Source organism: Mus musculus, chromosome 6, assembly GCF_000001635.26.
Source record: "Mus musculus strain C57BL/6J chromosome 6, GRCm38.p6 C57BL/6J".
NCBI classification, from domain to species: domain Eukaryota; kingdom Metazoa; phylum Chordata; class Mammalia; order Rodentia; family Muridae; genus Mus; species Mus musculus.
Window position 1 is genome coordinate 30,499,046 of NC_000072.6, and position 25,811 is coordinate 30,524,856.

General features: G+C 42.3%; 2 protein-coding genes across 12 annotated transcripts in view; one reads left to right on the top strand and one right to left on the bottom strand.

Annotated features, from left to right (window-relative positions):
• Positions 1-10,742, bottom strand: part of Tmem209 (transmembrane protein 209) — a 28,766-nt gene extending 18,024 nt beyond the window's left edge. Inside the window, exons 1-6 of one of the 7 annotated variants that reach the window (XM_006505170.4) lie at positions 10,461-10,485; positions 9,621-9,757; positions 9,409-9,467; positions 7,741-7,872; positions 6,688-6,929; positions 2,856-3,057 (exon numbers count right to left, since the gene is read on the bottom strand). In XM_006505170.4, the coding sequence (XP_006505233.2) occupies positions 2,856-3,057; positions 6,688-6,929; positions 7,741-7,872; positions 9,409-9,467; positions 9,621-9,757 (772 nt within the window). In that variant the 5' untranslated portion in view covers positions 10,461-10,485. The other 6 variants (NM_178625.4, NM_001311093.1, XM_006505171.3 and 3 more) reach the window with 6 other exon arrangements.
• Positions 10,743-10,745: 3 nt separating this feature from the next.
• Ssmem1 (serine-rich single-pass membrane protein 1) lies at positions 10,746-21,209 on the top strand. 5 transcript variants are annotated; one of them, XM_006505195.4, is made up of 3 exons: positions 10,746-10,907; positions 18,460-18,514; positions 20,367-21,209. In XM_006505195.4, exons 2-3 carry the CDS (start codon positions 18,460-18,462, stop codon positions 20,861-20,863), a joined length of 552 nt encoding a protein of 183 aa, XP_006505258.1. In that variant the 5' UTR covers positions 10,746-10,907; the 3' UTR covers positions 20,864-21,209. The 5 variants fall into 5 exon arrangements, with proteins under 5 accessions (XP_006505258.1, NP_081349.1, NP_083649.1 ...); NM_027073.1 differs by having other exon boundaries at positions 10,804-11,246; positions 20,367-21,208; NM_029373.4 differs by lacking the exon at positions 10,746-10,907 and adding an exon at positions 13,241-13,497 and having other exon boundaries at positions 20,367-21,208.
• Positions 21,210-25,811: the final 4,602 nt, after the last annotated feature.

Sequence of the window (25,811 nt, forward strand, 5' to 3'; positions counted from 1 at the left end):
CCAAAGTAACTAAAAACAACTGAGCTGAGAGATAACAAGGTTGTTCTTTTCAGAAGATTGTCAGATCACTAAACACGAAGAGCTCACAAGGAAGTCTCTCTTTGTAACCATCTTTGCATTGATGCATTTGGGCAAGCTCTCTGGTGGATTACTGCAAGCAGGAAGGCTGGAAGCAGGAAATCAAAGGAAACCACTATGGAGGAAGCTGCTTGCAATCACGGTGACCACGTGATACAATTTCCTCTCACCAGACCCATGCAGCATGCATCTCCTAAGCTAATGCACAGAGACATACAACTAAGCTACCAGAAAACACTTGGAGTTCATGATGACAAAACAACTGGACAGATCCAATTTTCCCAATAGGCTGATCTCTTTAATAAACATGCCACACACACACACACACACACACACACATTCTAGGTTAAAGAAGGCAAAAGAAATGCAACTAAATGGAGCAACCCACATCAGATAAGAAAAAGTAAGTTCCACAGGTCATCACTGGGTCAACTGTCTAATAATATGTCTGAGTTCCAGTGGTATTGCAATTAAAAAAATCATCCAGAAGTTGTAAGGGGAAACATCCCGTCCTCAGGGACATGTGAACTATCAAGAGATGAAGTGTCACAAGGGCTACACCTTGTTAAATGACTCCCTGTGAGCCAGTGTGTAGCTTCTCACTCCTGGAAATTGAGTTGTGAATATGGAATTGGAATCATCTATATGAATTATTTGCTAGCTGGATGTTTGAAGAACCTAAAATATGATGCCTAAGTAGCAACAGCATGCACAGTACTTAGAAATTAACTTCTAAATACCATCTCCTCTAAAAAGAAAAGAAAAGGAAACAAAACTTAAAAAACCAACAACCCAGTCTCAGGAAAACCAGAGCAACTTCAGAGCTAGCCAGGGAGAGTACAGGATGGGGCTTTTTATTTTGTATACCTAGAAAGTGAGGGGGTGGGGCAAGAATGACAGGCAAAAATGGGAAAGGTGGGGCAGAGATGGATAAGACAATGTTCAAAGAAAGATACCAAGAATACAGACACCATTTCTTTTTCTCTCTTTTTTTTTTCAGACAGGATCTCACCTTGTAGCCCTAAGCTATCTTGAACTCACTATATAGACCAGACTAGCCTATAACCCAGAGACCTGCCTGCCTCTACCTCTGGAGTACTCAGATTAAAGGCATGTGCTATTAAACCCATTGACGTAGTACTAGGGAAGCTGAGGTAAGTGGATCCCTGGGGCAGCTGCCCTGCCAGCTTAATGTAACTGCCATGTTTCAGGCCAGTGAGAGTCCACATCAAAAATTACAAAAGTGAACAGCACTGGAGGAAGGACATTTAAGGCTTAGCATATGAACACATGTACAATGGGCATAAATACACGCACAAATTCCTACACACAAATGTATGGGGGAAAATATAGATGGGATGATACAATTAAAAAGTCCCCAAACAGACAGGCTTATAATTCTAACACTCAAGAGACTGAGTCAGGAACCATAAGTTTGAAGATTGCTTGAGTGACATAATAAATTCTAAGCCAGCCTGAATTTAATAGAATGACTCTGTCTTAAAAACACAAAGATTAAAAAAAAGTCCCCATTAGAACACAGCAATAATTTTGAAAAGAATTTTAAACTAATGTTAAAAGCAGCATTAAAATTTATAATGGATATTTACATAGCCTGAGAGTAGGTTTGCAAAAAAATTATTAATTTATGCAGAATATTTAAATTACTTAAAGCTTACGAACACAGCAGAGTAGTTAAATGTATAGAAATAGACAAAGACAGAGAGACCAGAATTTGGAGTCCATGTTCTTTTCAATGTGTCAGAACCATTTATACAAAATTGACCATAGAGCCTCCAAGCAAGCCTAAGATTAAAAAGCCTTCCCCACAGAGAAAGAAAAGAAGCCCCAAACATTGATAGAGATGAGAATCTCTAACCGCAGCACAATTAACTTAGGAGGAAATAAAGATAATAACTAGGTTTTGTCAAGCTTGACAATGAAAAGCAACAGCAATAACACTTACAAACATCGATAACAATACTTCTAAATGTGAAAGAAAAGATAAAAAGGAAATGAAAAATATCTGAAAATCATAAAAGATATGTACTAGTTGTTCTTTGTGCTACTCTATAATTTTCAATACACTTCAAATATTTCAAAGTTTCAAAACAGAAGAAAGTAACAAGATAATATTGATTTGTTTCCTTGACATTTGTGGCACTTGCAGGCAGAATTAAATTAAAACCCCTTAGAGATTCCAAGCGACACCGAGAGCCATGCTCCAGTACCTTGGCTTCCTCGCCGTGGCCACGGTTTTGCACCTAATGTGCTTTCTGTGCAAGTTTCCTGGGGGGAAATCATTACTCAGTTCAATAACCTAATTTGGTTTCAAATAATTGACTTTGTAATAATCAAATCCACCTCAAATAGATTAAGACTTGCTAACACTGTTTCCCTAGGTAAACTATATGCTTTAAGGAATTATTAAGAGACAACTTTTATAATGTTATTAAAAACCAAAACAAAGCCACCTCCCCCCAAAACCAGTAGCACTTTTAGGGACAATAATGTTTTTTGCCAACCCTGCCTTGCACATCAATCTTCCAAAAAGACTAGTAAAGAGCTATCGTTTGAAAAGCTTGCCATCTACTGCTTCAAAACATACACAGCCACAATTTGGAGGCATGCTATCTCATATGAAAGGACTTTTAAACTTTGAGCAGAGAAAGACTTAAGGTTGCTCAGGTCTTAACCTCCAAAGTTTAACAGTTAATCAAGTATTAATTTAACGATATGAAAAGTAACAACCAAAATATGTAAATAAAATACGCTACCCAGCTTCACTCTATGCTGTTTCTCTTCCTCACTTCTAAGGAACGTGTCCAAAGTTCTCAGGTCTGTCATGTAGTCCTCTTTGTCAGTGGGTGAGTTGTAGACCGTGGGTGGAGAACGGTAGCGAGCTCTCAATCCACTGCTCTCCACTGGGCCCACAGTGGTAGGGTATGGAGAAGAAGGAGACAGACTAAAGCTGGCCAACTACACAAAAGCAAAGAATGGGATTTTACTTTAAGTTCACATGCAAATATTTTTAATGTTTTTTAAAATATCTGTCTGTCTGTCTATCTATCTATCTATCTATCTATCTATCTATCTATCTATCTATCTCTTTATTTATTTAATGTATAAATGAGTTACATTGTTGCTGTCTTTAGACACACTAGAAGAGGACATCAGATCCTGTTACAGATGGTTGTAAGCCACCATGTGGTTGCTGGGAATTGAACTTAGGACCTCTGGAAGAGCAGTCAGTGCTCTTAACCACAGAACCCTCTTTCCAGCCCTATTTTTAATTTTTAAAAGTAACTATCTCTGAAATCCTGGCACCCAGAAGCTGGAGGCAAGAGAGCTGAGCTCAAGACTAGCCTCTGCTACCCGGACAATGTGAGGCTAGCCTGGCTACACGAGACCTGACCTATCTAAAATACAATAGTTAAAAAAAAAAAAAAAAAGCCGGGCATGGTGGCGCACGCCTTTGATCCCAGCACTCGGGAGGCAGAGGCAGGTGGATTTCTGAGTTTGAGGCCAGCCTGGTCTACAAAGTGAGCTCCAGGACAGCCAGAGCTATACAGAGAAGCCCTGTCTCGAAAAACCAAAAAAAAAAAAAAAAAAAAAAAAAGAGAATTCAACAGAGGACAGCAAGATGGTTTAGCAGGTAAAGGTGCTTGCCATTCAAAGACACAAGCCTGACAACCTGAGCATGACCCACACTAATAGAAGTTATCTTGAGCATTTTTTTCATTCTTAAAATGTATTTAGCGGGGGCTGGTGAGATGGCTCAGTGGGTAAGAGCACCCGACTGCTCTTCCGAAGGTCCAGAGTTCAAATCCCAGCAACCACATGGTGGCTCACAACCATCCGTAACAAGATCTGACTCCCTCTTCTGGTGTGTCTGAAGACAGCTACAGTGTACTTACATAAAATAATAAATAAATCTTTAAAAAAAAAAAAAATGTATTTAGCGCCTTCCGTGCTTGCACACAATTTGAGTACTATGGAGATGTAGGCAAGAGGATAAGGATAAGGTCCATCACCCTCAGCTATACTGTGAGTTTGATGGTAGCCTGAGCATGAGTCTGCCTAAGTCTCAAAACTATAAAAAAGAAAGGAAAGGAAAAGCTGGGGGCTGGAGAGATGGCTCAGAGGTTAAAGAGCACTTGCTGCGCTTTCAGAGAACCTGAGTTCAATTCCCAGCACCCATATGGCAGGCAGCTCACAGTTAGCTGTAACTCCAGTTCCAGGGGATCCAATAACCCTACACAGACAAAAGTGCAGGCAAGACACCAATTCACATCAAATAAAATATATATTGTTTTTAGAAAAAGGAAAGAAGTAGCAGTAGCAGTCTTGATTCCAATTGTGCTGGAACAGATGGCTGAGACGCGAGATGCAAACTGGGACAAACAAGGAGACTGTATACAAGAAAGTTTTAAAAATTATTTCTCATTCTCTTATTCTGTACATTCAGATTTCTTCGAGTTTTGGGCTGCTGAAACTAATGTTATGAATACCACTGTACATAAATCCTTGCTTGAACTTTTTGTAACCTTAAATAATTGTTTTTATTACATTTACGGAGGGTGGGGCTCATGCTTGCCTGCATGTGGCGCTCCTTTGCGCCACAGGGCAGGTGTGTCGGTCAGAGAACAGCCTTTTTTGGCGTTGGTTCTCTCCTTCTACCAAGTGGGCCCTGATGATCAATTAGAACCCCTGGGCTGGTGGCAAACACCTTTATGTGGTCAGCCTGTGCCAGGCTTTCATCACTTTCTTTAGGGAAGACTCTCAAACTGAAACCATTTGGCCAAAGCACATAACCCTTTAAAATATGTACTTCCATCTATTAAGTGAAAACGTCACTGTGTGTCATATTTCTTTCAGAAAAGGATGGGGGGGTCTGTTTTGGTATATGTTCATCTATTACTACTTTAAACTGCTTCTTCATGTTTAAGATTTTCCCTCTCCTTTTGGACTGACTTACTTATCATGTATGCATGTGGGTACAGATGTCAGAGAACAACCTGTGTAAGTTGGTCTCTCTTCTGGTTTTCAGGCAGGGCTTCTGTTGCTGTTCTGCATGGGTCTCTGGCTCACTCTCTAGTCTTGACACAGGAGTGCTGGGGTAACGTGTGCCACTGTCACCAGCTCCTTAGGTGGACTAGTGACTGAACTCAGGTCACCAGATTTACAAAGCAATTTAAAAAATATGAAAATCAGGGCAGGAGGGACGGCTCAGCAGATAGAACTCTTGCTGTTCTTGCAGAGATCTTTGGTCCCCAGCATCCACATGGCATTTCACAACCACCTGTAACTCCAGCTCTAAGGGCTCGGATGCCCTATTCTAGCCTCCATGGGCACCAAGCACATATACCTGATGCACATACATACACGCAGGCACTTATACCTACATACAAAATAAAAATCTTCAAAAAAACGTATATATTCATAAAACTACGGTATTCTAAGTAGAAGTTAAACAAATTATTTTTGAATAGTAGGAATATAAGCAATTTCCTTCTACCTTATTTTCTAATTTTTTTATAATGATCATATATTTTTCTTATGAAAACCATTTTAAAAAGCAATACTCAGGAGGGGAAAGAATATGATCAAAATATATTTTTTTTTCAAATGAAAGGAAAAAACCTATTATTTTCTTTAAAAAAAAGTGACACTAACTTGTGAGTTATGAATTCTAACTACACATTTCTTATGGTATTTAACTTTTACTAAACTAAAAATTGTATAACTTAGTACTGGGTAAGTAGCAGCATTTATTTTTCATTTCAGAGGAATATCTTGTAAAACATTAGGGACAGACTGCTGCTTTCTTCTTGGCAATCTTCTCTCAGCCAGTACCTAGAGGTCTTTGTCTAACATGGCAGTAAGGGCTTCCCACGGACTGCTTCTCTTCTGATACCTTTCTTGCAGCCTTATGCCCTACAGAATTTAAATTTCTTTTCTTTTTTAAAAAAAGTTTTTGAGACAGTGTTTCTGTGTAGCCCTGGCTGTCCTGGAACTCACTCTGTAGACCAGGGTGGCCTTGAGCTCAAGATATCACTTGCCTCTGCCTCCTAATCGCTAGGATGAAAGGCATGCGCCACCACTGCCTGGCCAGAATTAAAGTTTCAGCCTACACATTTTGTTAGGGACATCCTAGAAAAATTTAGACCAGCGCTGATGTCACTAAGGAAAAGGATTTCTACCCATGACACAGCAAGTGTCCACACTGCAGAAGCAAGCCACATGAGGATCCCAGGTGTGAGCTCAGAGCATGTGCATGACAGAAGGGTTAAAATTCTACAAGAGAAAGTGAAGCCTTCACACAGACAGCTTGAAAAGGGAAAACATGCTTCGAAGACTCATATTACCCTTCAAGCCTGCTGAAACCAGCTGGTGACCACTATGCTTTACTACTCCCCAAAATGTTCATGGTTAAAGAACTCCTGACTGAGGGACAGGAAACTTGCTTTCTTTTCTGGCTCTTCATGGATGATTTAGACAATCAACTGTCCTTCAGTTTCCTCACCAACTAAATGCAAAGTCTGGACGATCTTAGTGCAATTCCCAATTCTGGAGTAGCAATACCAGGCAAACAGAAAGAGTCATTACCTTATTGTAGCCACTGACAGGCGAGTAAGTCACACCAGGGCTGTAAGAGCCAAGGCCTCCTGACGACAGGCCTTGCAGTTGAGGGCTATACCCAGTCATACAGCTGGTGGCAAACTTGGGACTGGTACTGGGTGAACGAGATGGGCTATAACTTAACACACTTTGACCTTGAATCGAAGGGGAAGGTGGAGATGGAGAGATTTGGGTTGCTGCCAAATCACGGGGAGGTGTAGTCTGCACAACTAGAAGGGAAAGAAAATAAATTATTACATAGTATTTATTTGCTTTCTTGTTTTTGTAGACTGGGTTTCTCTGTGTAGCCCTTACTGTCCTGGAACTCACTCTGTAGTTCAGGCTGACTTCAAACTCTTCCTGTCTCTGCCTCCCAAGTGCTGGGATCAAAGGCTATCAATATATATTTAAATTGAAACAAAAATTTAAAAATTAGGTTATGTTATGTAACTCAGGCTAGCCTTGACCTTAAACTCTTCCTGCCTCAGTCTCTTGAGTATAAATAAAATTATGAGAGCAGATTTAAGGGCTCAGCACAGTGGCACAAGCTTTTAATCCAAACACTCAGAAGGTAGAGGCAGGTGCATCTGAGGCCAGGCCAGCCTGGTATATATATATATTGAGTTCCAGGACAGCCAAGGCTAAAGAGACACCAAATAAATAAAAAAATTAAAATTTAGAACATAGGCAAGTTTTAAAAATATAAAATTAAAAACAAAATTAAGGAACTCAATCCCCCCCTGCCTCCCAAGGAGAAAAAAAACTGCAGGTTCTGGCTATAAAATCACAGGAAGCATTATTATACAATTAGAACTAACTGGCTGTTTACTACTTCTACAATGTTTAAAAGAGTAAAATATATTTGCACAATGTTATTTGATGTTCCACTCAATTCACAGAAATAACAATGATAATTGTATCAGAATTTCCTATAAACTGGCTTTATGTAATAGATGGCCTTCTAGCTCAGTCTATAAAAAGGGAAAATAGATAAAGGACTACCCCCTGCTCCCCCCAGCTCCCCTCCCCCACAATACTTACCAGCCTGTTTCAACCCTAACAGTGCTTGCTGTCCGGGGCTAACTACCAGACTTGTTGGTGCTACGGTATATTTGAAGTATCTCCAAAAATCAAACAAGGCATTAAGACTGAAGAGCGATGCAAGTGCGAGTTCTAGAAGAAACCGGTAACTTTATTATTAAGATATTCTCCTCACTTATTTGGGGGCATGTGGAGGTCAGAGGACAACTTGTTGGTTCTCTTTTTTCACCATGTCAGTTTTGGGGATCAAACTCAGGTCACAATGTCCGGTACCAAGTGCCATAATGGGTAAGTCACCTCTCCAGCTCCAATTTATTATTATTATTATTATAATAGATTTATTTATTTATTATATGTAAGTACACTGTAGCTGTCCCCAGACACTCCAGAAGAGGGTGTCAGATCTTGTTACAGATGGTTATGAGCCACCATGTGGTTGCTGGGATCTGAACTCAGGACCTTCAGAAGAGCAGTCGGTGCTCTTACTCACTGAGCCATCTCACCAGTCCCCAATTTATTATTTTAAAAGCAAAATGGTCCCAGTTTCATTTTGGTTGGGGAATAAAAATTGCTTCGTAGTTTAGCAAATTAACATCAAAAATTAAAAACTATTTTCTTCTTCCTCAAACCAGATACCACTTAATTAGAGTGGCAGATGCAGAGGATTTACTGGTGAGTTTTCAACTATTACTAATTCTTATAACTGCACAACACAATTCTTACTTTCATTTTAGTCACCAAGTGAGTGTTAGAGAGCCCCTAGCTTACTAGCGAGCCATGATTCTTACACCTAAAGATCCCAACTCCCTTCCTTTTCCATCTGCCACACCCACTCTAATAAGACTAGAAACAAACTCAAAGTTATTTTTATGTGTATGAGTGTTTTGATGACATGTATTGGACCTCCTAGAACTGGAGTTGATTGAGTCACCTTGGGGGTACCAGGAACCAAACCTGGTACTGTGCAAAAGTCATAGTGCTCTTAACCTCTGAGTCATCTCTCTATTCCTGGATGATAGAAACCCCTTCACCCCAAGACAGGCTTTCTCTGTATAGACCAGGCTGACTTTAAACTCAGAGATCTATCTGCCTCTGCCTCCTGAACGCTGTGATTAAAGGTGTGTGCTACCACTTCCAGGCTCTCCAGGGCTCTTTATATCCCAAGGATGACTCTGATGTAATCCTGAAGCAGAGGGTTTTCAGGTGTGGCAAAGGTGAACCTTACCCCCCTCCCATGCTTTATTTTTCGTGGTAGGACTCCTAACTTCCCAACTCGGTATTGTTTATAGCTTTGACCTTAGAGAGGTGGTCTCAGGTGCCAGGCTGGCCTCCATGTCTGATTCCTTCTCCCTCCCAAGTACCGGGACTAGATATTCTGCCATACCTGGCTTCTATTTTGGTGTGTTTTTGTTGTTGTTTGTTTTTGAGACAGGGTTCTGCAATTTATCCCAGGCTGGCCTCAGACTTGAAGTAATCCTTCTGACTCAGCCTCCTACTAGAATGTTCTTTCCATAAAAGGGGTTACCTCGTTCCTTCACTAGACTCATGACTTTGGGAAACTGAGTAAGAACTCATTTGTCTGAATAAAAGAATGAATACTAAGCTGAATTAAATTTACAAGCAAGTTTTCATATGTAGTAAATCTAAATTATAGTGGAAATTACTTACCGATATACCAGAGGGGCCAGTATGTCACATTATAATATGTACTGATTAACTTTCCAGTCCTGAAAAGATTAGAAAGGCTTTCCAGTTATTTAAATAAATAAATAACACGCCCACCACAAACCAACCAAACACTTAAAACCAAAACAAATATAAAAAGCCACAGTGCCAGCCAACAATAGTTAAAATTTTCACTTATGGGCTGATTAACTTACATTTCAGTATATATCATTCCAGCCATGGATACATTTAGGAGTCCCCAAGCTAAAACCACTTTCCTAGTTTCTGTTTCTTTTCTCATCTTGATGGTTCTGTCAATAAGGGAAGGATTGGGGCTTACGTCTCCTTGCATCTATTCAAAGGCAAAACAAAAAACAAAAAAACAAAACAGCCTGAAATGAAAAGAAACTACTCTTAAGAAATCAAAAATGTCTGTTGTAAAGTAACTGCTCCCCCCCCCAACTTTTCTCTTCTTTAAAATTTCTCCCCAACTTTCCCCTTTAATATTAGTATATGAAACTTTAATATTAGTATACACAACCCTGAAATATCTTCTTAGGTACCACAGAAAAATCAGCAGGGAACTTGCTGGTTATTTCAGAGAAGCTAATGGTTCCAATAAATTAAAATGTTTTGCTACATAATGTAATGGTTTGTTATTAAGTTCGCAAAGAGTTCTTTTGTCTCTGCTTCGAGTTACTACATCTAGATGAAGAGACACCAGATATCAACTTTTGTCATTACTGTGTCAGACCCTAACCTTGACCATGGAGTGATACAGGCTTAGCATCTCCTTTTGGTGATGAAATTGTAAAGCTTTTCTCACGGGGTGGACGGGTACTATTCACGTGAAGAGTCAAGAGAGAGACGGGAACGGGAACACGTGCGTTCAGTTTGGGTTACTAAAACTGTCATCTCCTTTGTCTCGCTAGGCTCAGCTCTGCAATCACTGAGAGGGCAGCTCCCGGGAGTCATATTCTAGAGCACATTAGCATCCTTCCCGCCTTCCTGCCCCGCGCCAAAACTCTCCTCGGAGAGCTTCCCTCCCTGGCTACCTCAGTACGAGCTTTATAATTATCCTTCATGTGTCTTTCTTCCCTTGCACTACAAGTGGCAAGATTCCTAGCTACATCATCCCCTGGCTGAACCTCAGGCACAACTTTAGGTTTGGAACTCTGAGGGAACAGCACGGACTCCATGTCCAGGAAGCACAAGACAACCCCCCCAAACGCACCATGTTCTTCAGCAGGAAGCCGTGGACTCGCGCCACTCCCTACTGCACATGCGCAGAGGCAAGACTAAGGCGGCGGCGGCGGGCAAGCCGGGCTACAGTTACCGGAAGAACCGGGCCCTCTCTTCTCGCGAGAGGGAGAGGGGTGGGGCAGAAGGACCCGAGCCGCGATCGTTGCCAGGGGAACGCCCTCGGATTTGTGCCTCCTACTTAGCTGCAGGAAAAGGCTGAGCTGCAAAATTCAGACCAGATTCTGAACACTTAGTAAAAAGTAATGATTGTAGCAAGCTGAAGTTTGGATATTACTAATTGTAGCTTTATCTAGGGCCCCCTACGGCTAATTGGTAGGATACAAGCATGCCTGATGTGTTAGACACACTCAGCAATGACAAAGCATTTTTCCTCTTTTGAAGTGTTTTCTCCCTCAATTGGTTTGACCCAATGTAAATTCTCAAATATCCACCTTATGAGGATGCAGCATTAGGAAGAAAAACTGGAACGTTCTATTGAAGTTAGTGGTGGTTTTGGGGTTAAAAACAAACAAACAAACAAAACCCCACCTTTGCCCTGAATGTTCTTTGAAAGAACTGAGAAAAGAGTCACCAGGGAGGTGAGTGGTTTTCCTTAGTAGCTAGTGCAAGTTCTGACAATACGCCATGTGTGGAGTACGAGGCAGGGATGGGGGCTTGGCTTCCTGGCTATTGTTCTAAAGAGCTTTGCCTGTGTCCTGCAGGTGAGGACAGGGAAGCAAGTCCAACTCTGGAAGAGCTTTCTTGGGAGTGGCAGCACTGGCCCAACTAGTGGCCAGCGTAGCCAGTGCCTGGAGAAGTGTGCCAGCCAGGCCTTGGTACATACATGCCTTTAATCCCAGCAATCGAGAGGCGGGGGCAAGTGCCTCTGGAGTTCCAAAGCTAGCCATAATGACATTGTCTCAAGATAGTAACTAAATATCAAGATTAAACAGAAGAAAATGAAGTTTCATTGTGGTAGTGCATAGTGTATGCTCTTAAAGAGCTAATAGGTTTTTAGGTTTTTTTTAAAATCATGTTTATATTGTCTTAGTACAATGTTTGGATCTGGACATAGATTTGGAGATGAACTAACTTGACAATTGTTCCAAGAGAACAGGTTCAATTCTGTCAGTATACAGTCAAATCCAAAATGACAGCTCATTTCTCCACATGTAAGTCTATCTAAAAAGGCCCAAAGATTTATTTATTATTGTACATAAGTACAATGTAGCTGTCTTCTGACACACCAGGAGAGGACGTCGGATCTCAGTATAGGTGGTTGTGAGCCACCATGCAGTTGCTGGGATTTGAACTTAGGACCCTCAGAAGAGTAGTCAGTGCTCCTACTTGCTGAGCCATCTCACCAGCCCTTGGTGTGGTTTCTCTCTGTCTCTCTGTCTCTCTGTCTTTCTGTCTCTCCCTCCCTCTCCCTCTCCCTCTCTCTCCCGCTCCCTCCCTCTCTATCTCTTGCTCTTTTTTTGTTTTTTTTCGAGGCAGAGTTTCTCTGTATAGCCCAGGCTGTCCTGGAACTCACTTTTAGACCAGGTTGGCCTCGAACACAGAAATCCTCCTGCCTCTGCCTCCCGAGTGCTGGGATCAAAGGCGTGCGCTACCACGCCCGGCTCTATCTCTTTCTCTTAATGTAACCCATAAACTAATGTGTATTTCTTCCGGGGCTTAAAAAACACTTGCCACACTGAAGTTGATAGTTACCATTATGTATTATTAGAGTTATCATAACCAAATATCCCAGAACACCAGTGCCTCCTTCAAAAGAAAAAGTTAGGCAGTACTTTAAAAAAAACCCCAAAACACCAGACTTTGTTCCCACACAGGGTTTGGGAAGATGGAATCTAAGACCAGAATGTGAGGAGGGCTGGTTTCTTCTGAGACAGGTGGTGTTGGCTTGTCTATGTGGCTTCATCTTATTCTCTCTGGTGGCCTTTCCCCTGGGTTGGTGAATTCTTGGTGTCCTTTCATCTTCCTTGAGACTACAGTAAGATTAAGGCTCCATCCTCATGGCCTGATTGAACCATCTTTGAGCTCTTGAGGAATTTTCTAAAGAGACATTTATTTTGTGTGTGGTTGTGCCTACATGTGAGTGCACATGTGCCATACTGAGGGTGTGGAGTCAATATTCTGCTTCCACCTCGTGGGCCCCAAGGATCGAATGCAGGCCGCATGCCTTGGCATCATACGCCTTTACCTACTGCTCTCTCTCTTCAATACTCTTTTCTGGCCTTATCTCCAAATACAAGATGGGACTGAAGGTGTCAACATTAAAGTTTAGGGAACACTCAGTGTGGTCTGGAAGGCACTAGAACTGTGTGTGTTAATTTACAATGGTGTGGTACACATTGAAAAAGAGAGAGAGACTGGTGAAAACCAAGACCTTGAACACTTAAAGAGATGGCAGTAAAGGATAAGGACATTTCAACCTCGGTCGCAGAAGGAAGTATATTGAGAAATACCATCAACTCTCTTAGAGGTCCTCTAGATAGATCTGCCCATCTAAGGCATCTAAGAACATGTATCAGTACCTGCAACAGTAGCTTAAGTCTATGTCATAATTGGTTGCCAGGGAAGTTGTCCTAGGTCACGGAGGGAAATCGTTCCCGGTCACCTTCATCCCTTTGAGCATGTTTATTTTCTAAGCAAGAAGCTATCATGGGACACCTTTTGTCTTTATTTTGGGAGGTGGATCCCCCTCCCATACCTCTCGGTTTCACCATGCCCAGTCAGGATGCCGAGTGCCGGAAGGATGACTCTTGCGGGACAATAGGAAGTTTCCTGCTTTGGTACTTCATCATCATACTGATCCTCATGTTCTTCTCTCGCGCTTCCGTCTGGGTAGGGAATCCTTTTCGGTCTAAATCACATCTCTATGGGGTCTTTCATTAACTGCATTGTCTGTAGTTTGATGTATTTTAAGGTTTTTATTTTGTTTAATAAGTGAGATAGTCCTTAGGCATGTTGGTGGCCCACGCCTTTGATGTGAGCACTGGTGAGGCAGAGGCAGGCTGGTCTCTGGGAGTTTGGTCCAGCCTGGTCTACAGAGTGAGTTCTAGGACAGTCAGGGCTACACTGAGAAACTCTGTCTTGAAAAACAACACAAACAAATATGGCGCAATCCCATGCTAGAGAATCTAAAGCTGTTGAAAGGGATAAAGAACAGGAAAACCACTCTACTCCTGTAGAGATAAACACTGTGAAGTTTGTGACTCTTTCCCTGCTTTTTCTCAGTAGTCTGCCTTTGTCTTTGTTTGGTCTAGCTTCTATTGTATGTATTTTCATATCTTGACGTTTAAACTTAGATATTTTGTGAACGCTTCCGCATGCTATAGTCACTCTACAGCACTTCTTTTTTTTAAAAAAAAGATTTATTTATTTATTTATTTATTTATTTATGTAAGTATACTATAGCTGTCTTCAGACACCTCAGAAGAAAGCATCAGATATCATTACAGATGGTTGTGAGCCACCATGTGGTTGCTGAAAATTGAACTCAGGACCTCTGGAAGAGCAGTCAGTGCTCTTAACCACTGAGCCATCTCTCCATCCCTCTACAGCACTTTCTATTCTATAATTTTTCTGTCTTGTACTATAATATAAAATTTTGCAGTTGAAGTTTTAGATTGTCTGCATTCTGTTCATCTGCTGTATAATGCTGAGATAAATCTCTCTACTGACTACTAATTTTCAAATCCCTCTTCTAACCATGTTATTCTATAATCAAAGGTGTAAATGTTATTGGTAGAGCACAGGTAGGATTTGGGGAGTAGTTAGAATGCAGCAATACAACTTCTGTATAAAATTAAGGTACAGAACTAAACTAAACAGAGCTAAAGTCACAGATCAGCAAAAGAAAATGCTAGAAGCTTAGGGATGTCATAGTCCACTTTATCATCAAGGCTGTGGCCCTCAACATATGATGAGCAACTGACCTCTTACAAATTGCTGACGCAGAATCTTTTCTGGCCATTAATACTGGGCTGGTGATTAATCAAGCTACTCCCACCATTTAGCATTACAGCCAGAGCCCACCGCTGCCAGTGGTCAGCAAGATTGAGTGTTCCATCAGCTCTGGATGGAGGAAAAGAGAAGGTTTGTTATTTCAGTGCCAGGTAGATTCCATTTTAATAATAAAAAAAAGTCTCTTTCCCCTACTACCTCCTGGCCAAGAAGTTTTATCTGAAGTCTAAATGCTTCTTAAGGTAAATACTCTGCCAGAAGGAGAATTAGAATAGTGATAGCTTATATGTGTTTTAGACTCCCTAGCTAAGTATATTGAATTTGGCCTGGCAAGAAAAGCTACTTTAGAAAATTAACAAAAAATTGAAATTGATCACTGGAATTTCATCCTGAAGACTGTTTAAGAGGTCTAGCTCTTCAGCTGGTCTTCAGTTCCCTTGTTCACATCAGCAGTCTGGAGTCAGAGAGCTATGTGAAGGACCGTAGGGGAGCTTGGGGTCCAGCCTTCTGTCTGTAGGCAAGGGTTGCTGCTGCTGTTGTTGTTAAGGCCCAAGGAATTTAAGTGACTTGTCCAATGTCACACAAGTGGCTAGTGACAGAGTGACAGGAGGAAATGGATCCAGATTTCCTGCTGTACTATTTGTTTACTTCAAAGCATAGTTTGAGATGTTGAATTCGATCTATTCAGCCCTGATTAAACCCTTAATTATCTTAGAGGTTTCGCCTTTCACTTTGTGTCCTTGTGGCTGCTACAGTTGTTTGGCAGGCTTCTCCTGAAGGGTCCCAGATTTGAAATCTGAGAACCATAGGAGAGAAGGTCGTGGAGGATGGAATTTTCCCCTCACTTTGAACTTCTTCGTTTTCTCTGTTGAAACTGTAGGCCTTTATTTACAGACCTTAAAGCATCGGTACTCGTGGTGGAAACTTGGTGGTCGTTATCCTCCGACACAAGACATGCCGATTACCCCTGGATTTGTCACTTTTTAAAACAGATGTGTGCTCTCCTTTTGTTTTCAGAAATGAGCTGCTCCGTTCAGGTAGCCTGCTTGTTTAACATCTGCTAAGACTGCTGGTGCTGGCTTTATTTTGCTGGATCAATATTAATCTGAAATCATTATTTTTGCCTAAGTAGAAATTGAGTTTAGAAGGAGTTGACTGGCATGAGGAGATGGCAGAGCTGGGGGCGGGGGGGTGGGGGGCAGAGAGAGACAGAGACAGATCAGCCCCCTCCTCTGCCCTGCCCTCAGAGGAACCACTGTCACTATTTTCCCTCACTAAGTCACACAAGGACAGTTAATGAAATGCTTGTGGTAACCACATCACATACGATTCTACTTAGTTTAATGCAAAATTTTTTCTTTTGATTTTGTGGTTATATTTTGATTTGACAACTAATGTGGTAGCTCTCTGTGGTGATTATAAATCTAATGATACAAACCTAACACTGCTTTTAAACACCTTTTCCCTTCAACTATAAAAGTACACACCAGAGAACACAGGATTACAGGACCACGGATTAAAAGAAACAGGTACTGCCCAAATTGTGTGAACATCACATCACCAAGTACCATTAACCTCTAGGTTTACACATCCAGTCTTTAATAACTCTCTCCATACATGTCAGAGTTAAAATATGTGCAGAGCTCTAACACATTAAAAAAATATATATGTATCTTTAAAGAGACCTTCAGTCTCAAGATATTCAGAGAATTGTTACTGTAATGAAGAAAGAAAAAAAAGGCAAGAAAATGCCCTATTAAAGAGAGAGAAGAAGCAATGAGAGATCTTAGATTTTGCTGCTAGAACTATTAAAATCTGTGCCAGGTAGCATACACGTGTGATGCCAGTACTTGGGAGGTGGAGGCAGGAGGTGCCAGAGGTTCAAGGTCATTTTGGCTACTTGGTTAGTTCCAGATCAGATGGGCTATATGAGACCCTGTCTCAAAAAGCTAAAAATTCAAAACTAACAACACATTCAGGCTTTCAATCTAAATAAGTTTGACCTTCTGTACAAATCATATTCTGTAACTATAGACAATTTGAAAAAAGAAGGATTAAAATCACTATTTTAACCACTTAAAGCCAGCCGTTGCTTCATATGCATTTCTTACATACATATTTCCCATGAAGGTCTTTAGCTAACTTGGGGTTATTACATACAAATTTGCATCTTGATTTTAGCCTAATGAACATTTCCTTACATTATAACATACTTAAGATATTTACAACTGCATCTTGTGTGATCACAGCATAATTCAATTAATCATTATTTACTTTTGAATTTAAGTTCTATGTTATTCTTTTTTCTTTTCTGAGACAGGGTTTCTCTGTGTAGCCCTGGCTGTCCTGGAACTCACTTTGTAGACCAGGCTGGCCTCGAACTCAGAAATCTGCCTGCCTTTGACTCCCAAGTGCTGGGATTAAAGGCGTGTGCCACCATGCCCGGCTCTATGTTATTCTTAATTACACTATAACGAGTATTTCTATGTACAAAGCTTTCTGTGTAGTTTTGTTTGTTTGTTTGTTTGGTTGGTTGGTTTTGTGTGGGACATTACCTCCTGACAATGAGTTCCCTGGGAAAGAGTGTCAAATGTGTTCATGAGTGCCAGGCTTGGAGGCACTTCCATAATCCCAGAACCCAGCAGGTTGAAGCAGGAAGATACCATATTCAAGGTCATGCTTCAGCTACCTAGTGAAACTTTTGTTTCGAAGGGAAAAAAAGTATTTAAGTCAATCCTGATACTGTTGCTTCCTACATGTTAGGGTAACATAGAACTTAACATTCAAAAGTAGATAATGGTTAATTAAATTACGGTGTGACCATGTCAGATGCAATTGTAAATGTCTTTTGGTGCAATAATTTTCAGACTCAGAAAATGGAATGCTAATGTGGAGATGAGGAGAGATTACTAACAGAGCATGGAGGAAGACAGAGCATGGGGAAGGCAGGAGGTGGAGCTATGGTAGAAACCCAGCTCTCCTGGTGACCAAGCTCACTAATAGCACTTTATGGTTGCCTACTGGAGGAATGCTGAAAAACAATCATATATAGACAACAGGACTTCTTATGTATTGTAGCCCAAGTTAGCCTTGAACTCAAGATCCTCCCATCTGAGCCTCCAGAGGACCACTGTGGAGAGCTTTGCTTTGTTTTGTTTGTGGATTTTTTTTTTTTTTTTTTTTTTTTTTTTGGATAGGGTTTCTCTGTGTAGCCCTAGCTGTCCTGGAAGTAGCTCTGTAGATCAGGCTGGCCTTGAACTCAGAGATTGGACTATCTCAGCCTCCCAAGTACTGGGAGTAAAAGTGTGTGCCACCCCCACCCCCAGCTTTTTCTAAATTTTTATTATATTTTTTTACTTCTTGTGTATGTGTCTACACACGTGTCTGAGCATGCGCCTGTGCAATGAGCATAAGGTACACATATGGAGGTCAGAGAACAACTCTTGGGACTCCTGGGTCCCAGGGATCAAACTCTGGTCATCAGGCTTATCGCCATGTGGCTTTACCCATTGGCCCATCTTGCCAGGCCCCCGGTCTGTTTCTAAACGAAACTGGTCTGTAATGTAAGTGATTGAAAACCTTTATTACCCCTGAGTGGTGTTTCCCCTGTGTCTTTGCTTGGGTAAACCATTTTGGTAGGGTCTGCCACCAAAGCCTGGGCTTCGGAATTGATAGTGGAGCTGTGCCCCTAACAAGACCTCCATGTGCACTCATTTAACAGGGCTGACTGTTTAAAGTTAGACCTTAGGGAAGGGCCTTGGGCCATGGCTTAATATGATGGTTTAATAGATGCTACTCAGTGCAGCTGACCCAGTCCATCTTACTGTATCTCTGAAACAGATGTCTGAGAGCAAACAGGACGAAGACAGCGGGACCAGTGCGTCACTCAGTAAAGGTGAGAGTCGGGGGTGCTTGGAGTCGGGCTCTGAGAGAGGGTTGTGTCACTGAGTGTGGAGAACGGATAGCACAAGTGAAAAGCAGAGAGGTTCCAAGGCCTCATCACGCCAGCAAAGACCATTTCATGAGCTCTGTATCCCTCCGGAGTGTAGACAGCTCAGACTCCCCCACAGCCTCCAGAAACTACAAATTCCTGCCCCACAGGGCTCGCTTTGTTGTCATGTCTCAGCACTTGCCTTCACAAAGCTTTGTGAATAGACAAATTTGTGTGCTTACAATGTTTATAAAATATACTGACATGAAAGATCTCTATCCCACAGTTTATAAGGAAGTATACAACACTCTTTGTGTTAAGTTCTCAATGGACTACTGATTTCACACACAATGTTCTTTGTGATTTTTGCTAAACCCTCCCTTCTAGGCTATCCCATAATTATAAATTACTGAGCGAGTGTAGTGTTAGCATAAATGTCGCCGTCAAAGTTAGGAAGCACCACAGAGATGTACGCTGGAATTCAGCTTAGCTGTCCATGCAGTTTCTTTGTTGAAGTGAGCCATAACTTCAGAACACTGGAATAATACTTTTTAGTTTTGAGTTGTTAGTCACAGTTTAGACTGCAGGCATGACAATTAAATTTACATTAGAAACACATTTTCCATCATTTTCTAAGCCCTAAGCAATCAGTGAAAGCATACACTAAGTCCTTACTTTTTGCTGGCTTCCAGGTAAATGCTCACTCCAATAATGGTTTTGAGCTGGCAACATATTGTCAGGGAACAGAGTTGGAGACAGATGTACAATAATAGCCCATCCTCACATAGTACTTCCAGCACCAAGATAAACAGCTTTGAGAGCATACAGCATAATAAACCATAGCAAGATAATTAGGAAATTATGGGCATTAAGTAATTATCACCTTTTTGGTAGATTGATTTAATTGTAAATTTGTGTAATTTGTTTAGTAATGATGTTCAACCATCTCACAAAATTTCCAAAAATGTATCAGTATTTTTGAGCTGGTACAAACCAACATCAGCATAGAAAAGAATAGAAGAGGGAGGCTTACTGCTACCCAAATCACTCTCATACATACACTGGAGTCATTGAGACTTCAAGATAAAGGGGGAAAGGTCCTTCTCTGGAGACTTTCCCATCTGTAAGGGTTTACAAAAGTCCAAAAGTGATAATTAAGAATGTATGTGACCCCTCCAATCCTCTGAGGATGGGGTACAGTACTGGAAATGTAGTTGTTTGCTGGTCTTAGCTAGTGGTTATGAAAGGCAGTGATTTGACACTAGTGATCCCACACAGGGATCTGGGTAATGTGAAGTTGTCAGCCATGGCCCAATCATTTAGAAAAGTTCCTATAGTTTACCAAACCCACAGTTATCAACCTTCAAGACTGTGTATAATAACTTGTTTCCCTACCTTGGTAACAACTGGCCATAAGAAATGGTGATGGTAGCGGGTGTGGTGGCACACACCTTTAATCCCAGCACTCTGGGGGCAGAGGCAGGCAGAGAAACCCTGTCTCGAAAAACCAAAAAAAAAAAAAAAAAAGAAAAGAAAGAAAAAAGAAATGGTGATGGGTGGTCAGGTGACTTGTTTATTTGTTCATTTATTTAAGATAGGATCTTCCTTTGTAACCCTATCTGGCCTAGAACTCAACTTTTAGACTAGGCTAGCCTTGAACTCATAGAGATCTATTTGTCTAGGCCTCTTTGTCCTAGAGTGCTGGGATTAAAGGCATGTACCACCACCTCCAGGCTTCACTGACCTTTCTATAGCAACCTATTCATGACTGTTAGTACTATTATTGCCTTACTTGTTTGTCTGTTTTGTTGATTAGCAAGCAAAGAAACTTCCTGTAAGCGACAAAATAGAGAAGGGTCCTGGGACTCTTCACTGGTGATGAAGAAACCAAAGCAGAACCAAGTTTCCACAGTAACCGATTCCGAGGTGGCTTTGGTCAGCGCCTACCTTGAACAAAGACGAGTCAGGCGCCATTCCCAGTTCCTCCGGGTGAATCAGATCCAGCAAGATAGTGACACCACTGAATGTGACAGCGAGGAATCGAACTCCGGAGCGTCCTCCTGGAAGGAGAGTGAAAGCGACCATCATCTGTCACCTGCCAATATTAAGAGGAGGAAGTCAGTGTCCAGGCAAAGGGATATGGAAAACTATGAAGTCAGACAAAGGCCCTGTCTCCACTGCAAAGCCATGAGAACCAGGGAGTGGCTGACACGTCACTTCCCACCAAGCGCCTCAGTAACAACCCCCATGAAGGGAGAGATTCAAGAGGAGAATTTGACACCTGGGACCAACACAAAATTCAGCAAATTTTGAATTTGGCATCCTTACCTTGAAGTCAAAAAGAGAAGGCGAATAAAACATGGAAACCAGAGTTGTAGGTGAGGGAGATGTTCACAATAAAGCCTCTTTACTAACAACAACAGTATAATTGGAACCCAAGACCAATGTCAAATTTCAGACAAATTCATTGTTTAAAACAAGGTCAGAGAATTTGTTCATGCCACCATGGGAACACAAGACCTGTATCTTCTATGTTTTTTTTTTTTTTAAGTCAAAAGAGCCCAGGGCAGATAGTCCATACCCCAAGTATATGTATTTTGTTTATGTCTATGAAACAAATATGAAAGCTCTTTGAAAATATATTTATGTTGAGAAACCACTTAAATCTACTCATATGTTTTGATTATCTGACTGACTAAACAAATGAGGTGGCTAAATGAACCAGGTGGGTTTTTGTCATTTTTCTTTTGTTTTGTTTTTATAGTTGAGGTGATTCTGTTAGAGCTGAGTCCACTAAGGGCTGCTGAGGAAAAGGAACCGAAGGATCTGGACTGTGATCTTCTTTCTAGAGTTCATCGGGAACGGGGGAGCATGGGACTCAGAAGGCAGCTGGGCCACGGCTTGCCCTGGCTGGTTGTCCCGAGACGACGGCAAGGGTTAAAACCTTTCCCCCTGACACTAAGTTAGAAGAAAAATCTTATTTGATGCTATTACAATAGCGACCAATAGAGGCACTACACGAGATGAGTGATGCAGGGGAGGGCGGGAAGGACCTTTGGATGGAAACTTCTAAAAGAGGATAATGGATCGTCCCTGCTAAACTTACCTAACACTGTCTTTTTGAGACAAGGTCCCACTATGTAGCCTTGGCTGGCTTGGAACTTGTTATGTAGACCAGGCTGGCCTCAAACTTACAAAGGTCTATGTGCCACAGCATTCTAGGTACTGGCTGTGAAGTTACGCTCCACCACTCCAGGCCTCTGATTCTTGAGGAGCTGGGACTCAAGCGTGCTCGTTACCAACTTAACGGGGTTCTTGTGCTAAACCAGCTCAGTAGGTCGCCGACAGAACAGGACCAAAGTGGAAGCCTAAGTAAGAGGAGGACTCAGAAGAGCCTGCCTGAAGCTCGGTGAGGGAGAGGGCCTTTACCACAAGTAGCTGAAACCTGGGCACACTCGATTTTCTATTTAAATTGGGGACCCTAACAAGGAGGAGTTCAAGGCCAAGATGGATGGGTAGCTATTCTATGGGTCATTTTTTCCGATGACAGGATTCTGGTCATGGGGATATTGTTCAAGCAAGGGTGTAGGTCCTTGGAGAAGGACTTGATTGCCATCTATGGTAGATGATGTAGCCTGACACTGAGGACTAAGGCTCTCATAAGGGGATGGAGGAGGACTAGCACAGAGACCACACAGCTGTAACTTTGGGCCCAGGATTCACCTCAGCAAGAGCTGATTCCTTAACTACTTATGACAAAGACTTTGGGACCAATGTAGGAGTCCACACTGGGTTCTAATGAGAGCATTAACAGAAAAATAAGAGGTAGAGCTGCCTGGAAGAACACATGCAGAGCATCCCTGAGGCTCTGAGTTTGACCCCTTGGACTGCATAAGCCAGGCGTGGAGGGGCATGCCTGTAACCCCAGCATTCCAGCGGTAGAGGCAAGAGGATCAGCAGTCCAAGGTCAGCCTGGTGTCTGGAAGACCTGTCTCAAAGCGAACACCACGTAGCAGAGGTGGGAGGTTATCTAAGGAGAGAGTTGTCCAAAACTAAATTGGGGAGCTAGGAGACTGCTCGTGTAACCAACACAGCAAACTCTGGCTGTAGCTGGATGCTACCTTCATGTGAAGGCCAGTGTCACTCCCGGGGTGGGACGCTAGGCCAGCATGACAGTCTCTTCCTCAGTCTCTCCTAGCTGGATAGGATAAATGAGGTCTTCTCTAATATTTATGGTCAATGCCTGTCATCTCTTTGGCTGGCTGGCTTGAGGGAAGGAGCGCCTGCCTCCTTTTGGTGACTCATTCATGCTAAGTTTCAGAAATGACCCCAGGAACAACTGCGTCAAGTATCACAATTCTTTTATTTAGTTTTGGTTTTTCTAGACAGGGTTTCTGTATAGCCCTGGCTGTTCTGGGACTTGCTCTGTAAACCATGCTGGTCTAGAACTCAGAGATCCTCCCGCCTTTGCCTCCTAAGTACTGGGATTAAAGGCATGTGCCACCACTGCCCAGCTAAGTATCACAAGTCTTAACAAGAACTGAGAGGCAAAGGTTCCCGCTGAAATGGATGCAGGTACGCAGGAGGGCGTTTCAGATAGATGGGGGAGCAAGATGGCAGGGAACACAGATTATCAGGTGGACAGTCTCAATCTCTGCTTGCCAGATTGTGGCTTGAGTTGGAGCCATAGGATTGTCAGTGGTATTGTGGATGGAGATGACTCCATCTGCTGTCAGAAGCAGCCTGAAGAGTCCCCTAAGGCTTCTGGGGCCTTGACTCAGGTAGAACCAGACCTTTCAACTTCAGAAAAGAATAGAAAGAAAAGCTGGTTTCTGAAGCTGAGTTAGAGTTAACTAAAAATAGGAAAAAGTGATGCGTGTGTGTGTGTGTGTGTGTGTGTGTGTGTGTGTGTGTGTGTGTATGTGTGTGTATGTGAGTGTATGTGTGTGTCTGTGTGTGTGAGTGTATGTGTGTGTGTCTCTGTGTGTATCTGTGTGTGTGAGTGTATGTGTGTGTGTATGTGTGTGCGTGTCTGTGTGTGTGTGTGAGTGTATGTGTGTGTGTGTCTGTGTGTGTGCGTGTCTGTGTGTGTGCGTGTCTGTGTGTGTGTGTGTCTGTGAGTGTATATTTGTGTGTGTATGTGTGTACGTGTCTGTGTGTGTTCGTGTCTGTGTGTGTGTCTGTGTGTCTCTGTGTGTATCTGTCTGTGTGTCTGACACCCCCAGGGCATGGGAGTGGGCTTCCCAGAGAAGAGCTGCACTTCACTCGTCTTAGCGTTGGCCACAGTTATCACTGTGTTTCTTCGGTTATATTTCAAAGGGCTGCCAAGAAACCCCCTCCACCCTTTCTCTCTTTCTGATAAATGAGATTACAGGCTGACTCCGGTGATGCCTTAGAAAGTATAGTGATCTGAAAAGATAAAACCCAGGGCCACTGGGGTTGCCCAAGGGACTCAGGACATGTATTTTACTATAAATGGGGTTTTTGGTGAGATTCCTAGAAAATTATAGGTTTATAGAATAGAAAGGAGAAAGGCCTTAAGCAAATATTAATTGTATGGGAATTCTCATCTGGCTGAGACTGCAGACTCCTAGGTGAGGGGTTCTATTTCCTCTTTACCTCCACACAATTTTCTCTGTCTTTCGTTCCTGCTTTGGGGTAAATCCAAGTAACAAAAACATAAATGGTGTTAATGGCAACCATTTAGAGAATGTTTGCTGAATTCTAGGCACAAGTAAGCATTTGTAAAAACTATTTTTCACAAACCCGCAAGAAAGTATTATTTTCAACCTGACAGGTGATGAAATTGAAGCATGGGGTAGTTAACATATCCAAGGTCAGACAGTTGGTAAAGGTGACAGATCTGGCGACAGATAGCTAACCCCCATCATGACACTATATTATCCATTTTATTTCATTGTTGTACATTTGTTTGTGTGTATGTGTATGGTCAGAGGTCACGGTGGAGACCAGAGGACACTTTGCTGGAATCTGTTCTCTTCTGCCACCATGTGGGTCCCTAGGATTGAACTCAGGTTGTTAGGCTTGGTGTCAAGATACTTTACCCTCTGAACCACATCACCTGCCTCTATCCATGTTGTTCTTTTTAAAGATGTACTTATTTTATTTTACATGTAAAAGTGCCTGAATGTACGTATGTGGCCCAGAGATCCAGACAGGGCTTCAGATTCCCCTGAAACTGTTATGGTTGGTTGTAAGCCACCATATGAGTGCTGGGAATTGAACCGAGGTCCTTGGCAGGAATAATGAGTGCTCTTGACCACTGGGCAATCTCTTCAGCCCTGTTATATGTATGTTGTTGTTTGAAGTAGGGTCTCACTGTGCAACCCTGGATGGCCTCAAACTCAGAGATCTGCCTACCTCGGGCTCCCAGGTGATGAGATGAAAGGCCTTTGCCACCAAATCTGGCTTGTATTGTGAAATTTGGTACACTGAGTACCAAATACAGATTCGAGGAGTGTCAGTGGGAAACAGAGCCAAGAGTCAGAAGCTGAGTACAAACCGGAGCAGTGGTAAGGGAGCAGGGGGAGGGGGGTGGGGGAGGGGGGAGCCTTGCCTGTTTGGTGGAAAGACTTTACAGCCTCCACTTGGCTCGGCCTCGGTGAGAAAGCCTGGCTTGGACAAGAGGAAGAAAGTCTATGAAGGCAGACGTGAACGTTGTGGGAAGCCAGAAGCGAACGTGGAATAGCTGGGGCTAGAACAGTGAGGACTTGAGGAGAGTAAGAAGGATCTGATTTAGAAAGGGGGCGAGTAGCCACCCTCTCCATCTATGGGCAAGGGAGGCTCCTGATGGTGGCACAGGAAAGTCCGAGGGCAGCTGCAGTAATCCGCAGGGCCATGCTTCCTCCCAGGAAGTAATGCTCTTCTCTCCCAGAGTAGCCTAGAAATGGGATTCCAAAGCAGCTATCCTTTGTAGTCATCCCTCCCATCTATGGCTTCACAGTTCATGGTCAGCCACAGACACTGACCCTGTATTTATAGTACATTGGTATTCTTATTGTTTTGTTTTCAAAACAGGTTTTTTTTTTTTTTGTGTGTGTAGCCCTGGCTGCCCTGGAATACTCTCAGTAGGCCAGACTGGCCTTGAATTTACAGATCTGCCTGCCTCTGCCTCTAGAGTGCTGGGATCAAAGGCGAGTACCACCACTACCCGGATAAGTAGTTTTTTTTTTTTTTTTTTTTTGTTTTGTTTTGTTTTGTTTTTCGAGACAGGGTTTCTCTTTATAGCCCTGGCTGTCCT

Bases quoted from the DNA above. Each gene is read 5' to 3' on its own strand.
- Ssmem1 (NM_029373.4), top strand. From the start codon at position 13,315: ATGGGACACCTTTTGTCTTTATTTTGGGAGGTGGATCCCCCTCCCATA. The intron at 13,498-18,459 runs GTAGGGAATCCT...TCTCTGAAACAG, and splicing joins TCTCTCGCGCTTCCGTCTGG to ATGTCTGAGAGCAAACAGGA. The intron at 18,515-20,366 runs GTGAGAGTCGGG...TTTGTTGATTAG, and splicing joins CAGTGCGTCACTCAGTAAAG to CAAGCAAAGAAACTTCCTGT.